Source organism: Cherax quadricarinatus, chromosome 57 (genome assembly GCF_038502225.1).
Source record: "Cherax quadricarinatus isolate ZL_2023a chromosome 57, ASM3850222v1, whole genome shotgun sequence".
Taxonomy (NCBI): Eukaryota; Metazoa; Arthropoda; class Malacostraca; order Decapoda; family Parastacidae; genus Cherax; species Cherax quadricarinatus.
In genome coordinates, this window is record NC_091348.1 from 7,425,659 (window position 1) to 7,436,838 (window position 11,180).

General features: G+C 41.0%; 1 protein-coding gene across 3 annotated transcripts in view; it reads right to left on the minus strand.

Annotated features, from left to right (window-relative positions):
- Positions 1–11,180, minus strand: part of LOC128693482 (epoxide hydrolase 4) — a 33,170-nt gene that overhangs the window by 15,840 nt on the left and 6,150 nt on the right. For all 3 annotated transcript variants that reach the window (XM_053783185.2, XM_053783187.2, XM_053783186.2), the window contains exon 2: positions 9,520–9,644. In XM_053783185.2, coding sequence (XP_053639160.2) covers positions 9,520–9,644 — 125 coding nt within the window. The remainder of the gene's footprint in view (positions 1–9,519; positions 9,645–11,180) is intronic.

Consider the following 11,180-nt stretch of genomic DNA (forward strand, 5'->3'; position numbering starts at 1 on the left):
TCTTTACATCTTCAGCACTAAATGGAGGGTCTGCAGTTACTATACTAACATGTCGCGATAAGGCATCTGCGACTACATTTGACTTGCCAGGTAAATGCTCAAAGGTGGGATTGAACTCTTGGATAGTCAAGGTCCATCTGGCTAACCTTCCAGTAGGTTGTTTGTTCTGGAATAAGGGTATCAGTGGAGCATGGTCTGTCAAGACATGAACAGAGTACTGATAAATAATGTCTCGGAAGTGCTTTAAAGACCATACTATTGCTAAAGCTTCTTGCTCAGTTACTGTATAATTACGTTCAGCCTTCGTAAGGACTCGGCTAGCAAATGCAACTGCATTGTACTTACCATCGGTCTTCTGAGCTAGTACGGCACCTATGCCAATTGAACTAGCATCAGTTGTCAGATAGAAGGGCTTAGAAAAATCTGGAAATTTCAAAATTAGAGCAGAAGTTAGCTTTTCTTTTAGAGTTTGGAATGCTCTTTCTTGATGGAAGGTCCAAACAAAAGGAGCATCTTTCTTAAGCAACTCAGTTAGAGGAGCAGCTATGGAAGAAAAATTGGCAATGAAAGATCTATAAAAACCTGCTAAGCCCACAAAGGATCTTACGGCATCAGCAGTTTTGGGAGTTGGAAAATTTAGTACTGCAGTTACTTTACTTTGGTCAGTCGTAACCCCTCTAGGAGTGACTACGTGACCAAGAAACTTAATTTCTGATCTGAAAAATTGACATTTAGACAGTTTGATCTTTAAATTGGCTTCTTCAAGCTTACCAAGTACTACATCAAGTCTTTTCAAGTGTGTATCCACGTCTTTAGACATGACGATTACGTCATCTAAGTACACCATAAGTGCATTACCTATGAGACCTCTAAAGATATTAGTCATGAGCCTTGAGAACGTGATAGGGGAAGATCGTAATCCAAACGCCATACGGAGGAAGTGATAATGACCTGTAGGAGTGGAGAATGCAGTTAGCTCTTGGCTGTCCTCGTGAAGAGGGACTTGCCAAAACCCTTGTAACAAATCTAGGGTTGAAAAGACTTTGTTATCTCCGATATTATGTAAAAGATCACCCAGTACAGGGAGTGGAAAGCGATCTGGAATGGTTTTCGCGTTTAACTTCCTAAAGTCAATCACTGGGCGCCAAGTACCATCCTTCTTAGGTACTAGTATCAAGGGTGCATTCCAAGGTGAATTGCTAGGTGCAATAACTCCATCATCAAGCATTTGATTGATCAATTCTTCTGCGACAGCAACTTGTGAATGAGGCATTCTGTACGCAGGTATGTAGATAGGTCTAGTACCAGGTTCAAGTGGAATACGATGGGACAATAAGTTCATTATACCCATCTTCTCACCTGGTAAAGCAATGGCTTTACGACGTTTGTTCAACAGAGTCAACAAACGCTTGACTTCATCTGGGAAGTCAGTGGGAGCTAAGTCTTTCTCCTCAACTGGTGGAACAGATTGATCCAGTGAAGTGGATGAGGTCTCCCCGGCAGAAATAGCACCGACCCACTGGTCAGGTGACAACTCATCCTCTACCTGAACAGGGTAAGGATAGTGAACAAGGTCAACAAGATTGGTATTTGCTCTGAGGCGAACACTGTGACCAGAAGTGTTGGCCAGGTAGAAATGGATCTTACTATCTCTTACAACATGTAAGGATGGTTCAACAAATAGACCTTTTACTTTGCAAGAATCACTGTCAACTAGGACATTATCACCATCTGGAACACTAGGAACAAGAACAGACACTCTAGTGAGAGCACTAGCCGCAACAGAGACGTCTTTCTGCAGACGGCATGTGACATCAACAAGAGATGGCATTACTAGTTGCAAGTAATTGTTTTCTGACAAGGCATCCCCTGTGGAGAAACTACTACTCGAACTAGCAGGCATTGCAGGGATAGGTTGTGCACTCAAGGCAATCTGAGTGTCCTCGGACACTTGAGGCATCGGACTATCCTGCAAGTCTGAAGGTATAGGTGGAACACTGATGGGAGTGACAGAATTACCAGTGCCTGACCGCTTGGGTACGCTACTGGAGAATGCATTAGCTTGTAAGGACTTAATCCGTACATCATACTCTGCAGCAGTATAACAGATTTCTGATCCAAGCTGGTAACCCCAGAATGGAACGATCAAGTCGTCAATTTGGGCATGCCATCGATAAGGGTCGAGCACAATGCGTAAGTCTCGCATGGAAGCAAATCCCAGTAGAAGGTCACCAGGGAAAGTAATCTGGTCGACAACAAGGAAGGAAGCAGTGAAGTCTCTACCTTGGATAGAAAAGGTTAGGGAAGTCCGACCTCGGACACGCAGGTGAGAACCAGATACTCCACTAAGGGAGGACACATGAGTCGGTTCTACGAGAAGGACACGTCGTAACTGCTTATCCTTAAACAAACTAGACCTAATAATATTGACTTGCGCACCAGAGTCCATGAACAAATGAACGGGCGCATTATGAACAGATGCTTGCACTATAGGGCCTATGGTTGCATTGGAAGTTATGTGCAAACAAAAAGGTGGATTGTCATCAGAAAAGACTTGTTCTACTTCATCCCCAAAATCATCTATGTCAGAGACATGTGAAGCAACATCATCAGCAGGGTTGTCATTCTCGAGACTGCTTAAGGCTTCAAAGGAATTGTGAACGGGGATGGTGTACTCATTATCACCTACTGTCACCATGGGACGGTTTGACTGGGGCACTCGAATTCCCCCGAATTGGAAGAACGAGCCTGGTTCTGGTTAGTTTGAGAATTGGAAGAATGAGCCTGATTCTGGTTATTTTGAGAACCACGATATCTGTTTCCTCTACGGGGTCTGCGGTTGGAACGGCCACGGAAAGACCTAGAGTACTGAAGGTTATAGAGAGCATTGCACTCAGATGTGTCATGTCCATGTATTCTATGATAAGTACAGTAGGGAAGATCTGGGTACTCATCATCAGTACGACGTCTCTTAGGGTAACTATCAGGACAATTAATTGCAATATGGCCACGGAAACCACAGTTGTAACAATTCCGCCGACTATGGTTACTGAATGTACTATGAATACTACGAGGTGTATAACGACTCTGTACACTGGTTCTTGGTGATCTCTGAGATGGTTGACGACCATGATTTGTCTCTGTGGTGCAAACAAGAGGTGGTGCAGACTGAGGCATATGTGTGACATTACTTTTGATACAAGGGAAAGTACCCTGGGGGCACAAGGAACGTACATGATTTAAGGCTGTAAGTGGTTCCATCGTTACAGTTGGAGGATGAGCCTCATAAGCACACACGGAAGCAGGCGGCATTAGTTCTTTAATTGCTCCAAAAGCTGCTATTTTAGCGAGCGATTCTGTAAATGGTTTAGCCTCTTCAGGGAGAAAAGATGATGATTGGACAGCATTGATAAATGATGATAAAAGTTTGTCTAATCTAACAGCAAATGCACTCAACGATTCATTACTCATGGGTGTAGCATTCACTAGTTCCCTAAGAACGACATATGGATCAGCTGTTTTTACTGGGACAAGGAAAGAACGAATCAGTTCCTCATATTGTGACCACTTAGTAAGATTCCTGAAGTCGCGCATATCAAGGAGATCAACAACGTGAACAGCAGCAGGGGATCGATAAAGAGCTTCTTTAGCAAGTCTGATAAGGCTTTCCTCTGAAGGAGGACCTTCACCTAGAGCACTAGCACGAGAACGAATGGCTGCAAACCATGCTTCAAGACTATGTACATGGCCATTGAATAAAGGTAACGCATCAAGGGAATCACGAGTATAACTATAATATCTCAGTGTCTGGGTCGGTCTGTCAGTCGCTAAGGAACTGTGAGGACTGATGACAGGAGCAACAGTAGCCTGAGAGGTCTGAGTGTCGACATTCACTAAAGTATCACTTGACGGTATGTGAGACATAATGGCAAAGTAGCACGAGAACAAATAAGGCAAAAATAATGAACAATAAAAATGATATAAAATTCTAGAATTGAAATAAAAGATATACAACTAATTCTGCAGAAGGAATAAAAAAAAATGTCTAAGATACACTGCAAGAGGAAGGACAACTCAAGGTCAAGGAAAAATTTACATTGAAATATACAAGTAAAAATATTACTGGAGACTGAATTAAATGCAAAATGAGCTGTCTTTACTCTTGCTAATAAAGAAATAAATTAATTAAATTTTAAATCAATGTAAAAGTATAAAATAAAATTATTAAATTGTTAACTGGGAAATTTAAGTATTTTCTAAGAATGCATAAACAAAATTAAAATATAAATCATAAAAATATCAATAAAAGAAAATAATTCACTGCAGAACAAGTGCAACAAAATAATTCACTGCAGAACAAGTGCAACAAAATAATTCACTGCAGAACAAGTGCAACAAAATAAAGTGTAGTCACTGCAGTAATAAAGTGTCACTGGGAAAACTCAGTTTAAATGATAAAATTAAAATATGAAGAAAAAAAATAAACTGATTGAACACTTTAACTCTTAATTGTAAATTAGACAAAACAATTTACTCAAGCAGAGTAAAGAAAACACTTTACGTTAAAAGTAATTAAAATTTCATCAAGAGTGAATTTGTTCAAAGAAATATAAAAATATGAATAAAATAAAACAAAGGAACAAAACGGGTAGGTTAACACTTACAGTGGCAGGGCACACTTCATTATTATAATATATTCTTACAACAAAATCCTGCTGTGACTGATACGACAATACAACAAAATCTTGCTGTGACTGATACGACAAAAATTTGCTGGCAAAAATAATGGTACACAGTCTGCGAAAAAATTAGAGGAATGAGACACTGCTGGCATACGAAAAAAAGACACACATAGAAATAAATGGATAATTTAGTATACTGGGGTGAATATCACTGCATGAAATACAATGACAATTACTGGAGAATACAACGCTGAAAGAATACAATAAAAAAAAATGAATCACTTCACACAGGGTGACTGACTGGTACACTACACAATAATACTTACTAGAGACAGGAGTAGCATAAAGAAAAAAAAACACAGATAAAAAAAAATATAAGATAAGTGAAAACACTGAAAAATATTATAAAAATAATGAGTCAAAGAAATACTGCGTTTACACTGAAAACACAAGGTTTAGAGTACACAAGCAATTTACTATAAATGTCTCACACACGCAAATGTCTTTAAATGCTAGAAAAATGACTCTAAATTATCACTGAAGTCTGTAGTAGTCGGGTGATTACTGGTGATGAGGGTAGGTTATAGGTTGTCCTGCGCGGTGACTGACTGATGCCTCCTACACCCACTGTTGTCGGAAGAAAGCGCTCTCTCGGTGAACTCCCATAATTGGATTTTATCGGTGGCGCTCACCTACAATCTCTTGACCAATTATGTGAGCCAAAACAGTAGTAGGACCCGGTACAAGGGTGCAAACAACCACAGGTAGATGAGGTGTCTGGTGGTGGGTGGATAGTGTGTGGAGGGAGAGAGTATGGTGGGTGAGACTCTCGCTGGGGCACTGCCGCGCACCCCACTCTACCCACGAAGGTGGCTTGATAAGCCACTCTATGCCACAGGAATGGTGAAAACCACTCTTAGCATCCAACAGGGAGCACAAAGCGATATAGACAATACTTCAGAGGAACTTGGCTTACTTCGTACTGCGTGGCTTACTTCTCTCTCTCAGCTGGGTTAGAAGCTGGGGTGGCTGACTGGCTTACCCCACGAGAATGGCTGACTGGAAGACGTGTAACGATGCACAAAGCACGGAGGAGCAGTTGGATGACAGGAGACAGGCTGGATGATAGGCTGACTGGCGTTCACTTCCACAGTCTGGCTTACTGACTGGCTTAATTGCAAAATCCGGGTCAACCCCTCGGAGATTGAAGCAATTAGCACACGAACTAAGCCAGGAAGCTTGAAACGGCTGCAACAGGCTTGCAGGCTGGAGGTTGTGAGGGGAGTAAGGCGGCTGGCTGGCGGTTCACCTTTGACCCTGCCGCTACTCACAAACAGACTTCTAATGTCTTGAATTACTCGTAAAAACTAAATCCACGCTCCACACCGGTGCCACCATTTATCATGTGGGAGTTCGACACATGGATTAGGTAAGAAATACTCATGTAGGCTGGTAGTACGTATAATTACAGATAATGTGTGTAATGCCCTTGCAGCCGTACCTATCTCCTTGCTCACACTCGTAACACTGACTGACTGGCCGCCCACGTACCCATAGAGGGTCTTTGAATAATGCCAGGTCAGCGCAATATGAGTTCAGATAGTGACTCAGGCAGAGACGGTTGGTCGTTGAGTCAACGGTACACTGGTTACTGGTAACTGGTTACTACTACTGAGAATGATAGTCACACAAGGTGATGATAGTCACACAAGGTGATGATAGTCACACAAGGTGATGATAGTCACACAAGGTGATGATAGTCACACAAGGTGATGATAGTCACACAAGGTGATGATAGTCACACAAGGTGATGATAGTCACACAAGGTGATGATAGTCACACAAGGTGATGATAGTCACACAAGGTCATGATAGTCACACAAGGTGATGATAGTCACACAAGGTGATGATAGTCACACAAGGTCATGATAGTCACACAAGGTGATGATAGTCACACAAGGTCATGATAGTCACACAAGGTGATGATAGTCACACAAGGTGATGATAGTCACACAAGGTCATGATAGTCACACAAGGTCATGATAGTCACACAAGGTCATAAAAGTATAGTAAAGATTAGATAAAGTGGATTTTTTTCGTACCGGCGACAGGGATAACCAAAAGCCTCAGTTCTATATTGAGAAAAGTGGAGCTAAAGAGATGCTAGGAATTATTTCTTCGCGAAGTGAGCGGTGGATCAATGGAATGAATTATAAGAGGATGACGTAGGTGCTTCAGTTATTGAAAATGTTATATAATGAACAAATTATTAAAGACGGGATACTACGAATATTACTCTGTTCTTGTAACTAATACTAGACAAGTACAAATAGACAGTTGTGTGAACACACACACACACACACACACATACATATACAGGCTATTTAAGAGGTGAGAAACGAAAATCCAGTCTTAAGATGGTCGGGAAGTGGAATGATATAGGTGAAGAAGTGGTGTAGACTGCCTCCATACTCAGCTTTAGGACCAAGTACGAAAAGGCCCACAAGGATAAAAATTAGTAAATCTGGCAAGCGGCAAATCGAGAGGAGCGGCCAGGAGCTAAAATTCGACCTATGCAGCCACATATAGGTGAATACGTGTCAGTGAATGCGCAGCAAGACGCAGACATACGTAAACACATATGCGATTACAAACTATATATTGTGGATAGTAGTCCACCATATGTAGTTTGTGTGTGTGTAAGGTCAAGTAAGAGAGGCAGTGAATATGATTACGATCACACAGAAAATAAGATGCGGGAAAACGTATAAGAAATGAAGGAACAAATGAGACAAGACTTGAATCACTGTCATCGTTAAACGTGAGATAATATACTGACTCTAGAGAGGCGTGTGTAGAACAAACCAAACGTAATTAAATAAGAAATAAAACGTTAAAGCACAACAAAACAGATACTAAGAAGATATTACTGAATGGATTAGATTTTGTCACCGAGGTGGTAGTTTATTGTGCACCCCATATCCATCCTGTGGACGGTAGCGCAAGGGCATATGGATACACGAAAGGCCTAAGAACTAGGCCGCAAAAGGGTTTACAGGAGTACATCTGAATTTATATCTACAGTTCACTTATTTGTTACAAGCAAATTTAGGAAATTTGTTTAACATATCTGGTATCTTATTTTCGTTAATATCTTGACATGTCACATAGGTTATTATACTGTCTCTCTATTCCTCAATAAGCGGACAATTAAGAGCACAGTGTTTTGGACAGTGACCATAGGGCTGACCACATACTTTGTATTTAATGAATAGTAGACAGGTATAAGTGGAGGAATGCAAGATTATTATTATAATCAAGGGGGAAGCGCTAAACCCGGAGGATTATACAGCGCCTGGGGGGGGGGATGTGGAAGGCATTCAGGCTTAATTCGGGGAACTGGAGCACAGATCCAATTCCCTAAATCAAGAGCCCCTCACCAACATCAAGGAACCTTCCTTGAGGGGAGGAATGCAAGAAAGAATTGAAAATGAATGTAGAACAACCCCTGAGACAAGATAAATATAGTATCCATGACCACTACTCTGTGATGTGTCTTCAGTTTTTATATGGAGTGGAAGTCTCACTAACACATTATGTGATCTGATAATGTAATATAATACCGACAAATTGATAAGTACGACACATGTCCAACAGCTAGGCATCTTAATTCCAAAACGTTTCGCCTATACAATAGGCTTCTTCAGTTGAATACTTAGGAGGTAGTGGAGATGTAAAGACGATGTAATCAATCCATCATCGTTGAAAACGGTGAAAAAAAAACACATTTATCTTCAATAAAACGCCATCGCGATGAATAGGAGTGAAGGGAATTATACAAGAGGAAGACATCGTAGAAATACTAAAAGAAGGTCAGGAGGTACATTGATAAGTTGGAGGAGACTAGCAAGTATAATAACCACAAGTAGGTTCATAAAATGTTACGTGATAATAGATAAGGAAGATTTCTGATCACCAGCAACATGGAACACAAGACGTCACTGTTTCAGACAACGAAGAAACCAATGTAGAAAGAAAAGTAGAAAAATACTCCTTCGCAGAGTGATAAACAGAATAACATCAAAGACGAGATAATGTTTGTGCTACTGGACTCTTAAATTTTAAAGATAATCTAAATATTGTACTCAGGATATCCAGCAGGGACAGACTGGACTCTGTGCTGGCGTGAATATTATTATATTCGTGAGCAAGCACTTAACTTGTAAGGGAGGCAGAGTACATTCGGGAAATGGGAGTTAATCAGGTGTGATTCAAGTAAGGAGAAGGTGGCTTCAATTTCTAGGATCGAGATTCATCCTCACGGCATCATCTTTGAAGGGAATAACTAAATGATACGAAGAAAGAGACTGGACACAGGATCTGAACAGACCACACCACAGGCTGCTCAAATCAGTGGCTTTTCCTCGTCAACCCCAGTCAATACAAATCACGAAACATGAGGAAGCAGGAAAAAGACCAGAAGTTGAATAGAGAGGCTACAAACCTCAGATAATGAAAGAAAATAAGAGCAAGCATAAAATTAGACAAGCACCAACAGTCTCACTGATCCGACTGTTAATGTGGAGGCTTGGTCTGGGACCCAAATGCTGGGACGGTGATCTCACAGAAATGTCAAAAAACACTACTTAGGAAGTAGGTGAGGTAGTTGTGGAAGCAATTTTAATACAAAATTTTAATATTAAGTATAATTATATCTACGAGGCGAGATTTTGATGTGGCTGCTCATGTGTAATTGAAAAGCAGAGCCAAGTGCTGAGACTCAACTCTAGCAAGTACAACCTTCTGTAGAGGTGTATAGTGAAGAGCTGCGGCCTTACCAGTAGTCGTGACTGAGGGAGGGAATCTGCCTCCTCCAGGTGAACCAGAAATCAGGTGCTCCATGGATCATCACCACCAGTGGGTTCTCAGGGCTCCCAGCTTCCACGTAGTGAAGCTTGAGATTCTGAAATTTACACAAACATCAAGTCTTACTGGTATTTGGTGAGGAGGAGGTACTAAGTACATGGTAAGTGGGTGTTTTAGGGCCTTCACCGCTGTATAGCCCTTGTGGCTTAGCGCTTCTTTTTTATAATAATAATAATAATAATAATAATAATAATATAATAATAATAATAATAATAGGGCCTTCACTAAGGGAGGATTGGTTTCACGAATTACTTCTGCTGCAGTCCAGCAAGCAGTACTGGATTCTTCTATAAACAATCGCAGGAACTGCGTCACAAGACTCACTCAACAAGGGAAAAGTTTGACTCAGCAATAATTTGAATAATATATTTTCAATCAGTTTACCCTCAAGCCAGAATAATAATCAGCAGTGAGAACACAGAACCAAAGGTCACCCTGAGATAGGAGCCAGTTACCTGCTGGAAAGAGTCTGCCTAGCTAGCTGAAAAGATTACCACGATATAGAAAACTGAGTCAGTCAGCAAACCCACCCTTAGCAAGTCAAAAGTGCCAAAGGGCCCTGACGCTTACCAGACTATCTAAGGTTGAATATCACCACTAGACGGCTCTGATTCCCTGTACCTACAGCTGGCAAAAATGACTACATGACTTGTGGTTAGCCTTCTGCACGCCAAATATATATGTAACGTTCTCAGTTCATGCTACTTGCCCTCTGTAATAACGGTAATGGAACAGTAGAAATCGTGATGGTGTTAGCAGTAGCAAAAGTACAAATAATAAAAAGAGCAGTAGTAAGAATGGAAGATGTAGTTGAAAAATATTATTAATTTTTATTAGTAAAAGTACTTCAGTGTTAGAAACTGTAATTGTATCAGTTGTGGGAAATCAGGGAAGTTAACTGATTGCTCGCATCAGTTAAGGGATAGGAGAGGGAGAAAGGCTTGAGGTAGCACCAGACGCATACATGGAAGGTAGGCAGTGAGCACACGTATGCCTAAAACTATTCTTAATTTATAAGACTAATTAAGTAATGAAGCCTCTATAGGCTAAAATTACTACTACCAACAAGTATTTCAGCTAAGCTGGAGTTAGACATACAGTAATTTAGTATAGTATCTACAATTACCTTTCATAATCTACACATATTGACACCAGTGGGCACTTGTACCAGCCACCCACGAATGTTTACTGGTTACTCATGCTAGCCACAAGTCCACTCTTGAGTGAAGAGGTAGGCAGCCAGACCCTGCCTAATTATGCAGTTATGCATGGTTAGAGGGCTACTTACCATACACTAGGCTAGGCAGTGACGTACTCTAGCATTCATTATTACATAACAACTTGATAGATAAACCTCATAAGCGGCATCTTCTCTCCTATAACCCCTCAAGGAAGGTTCCTTGATGTTGGTGAGGGGCTCTTGATTTAGGGAATTTTATCTGTGCTCCAGTTCCCCGAATTAAGCCTGAATGCCTTCCACATCCCCCCCCAGGCGCTGTATAATCCTCCGGGTTTAGCGCCTCCCCCTTGATTATAATAATAATAATTCTCTCCTATAAAAGCCAGATATAGA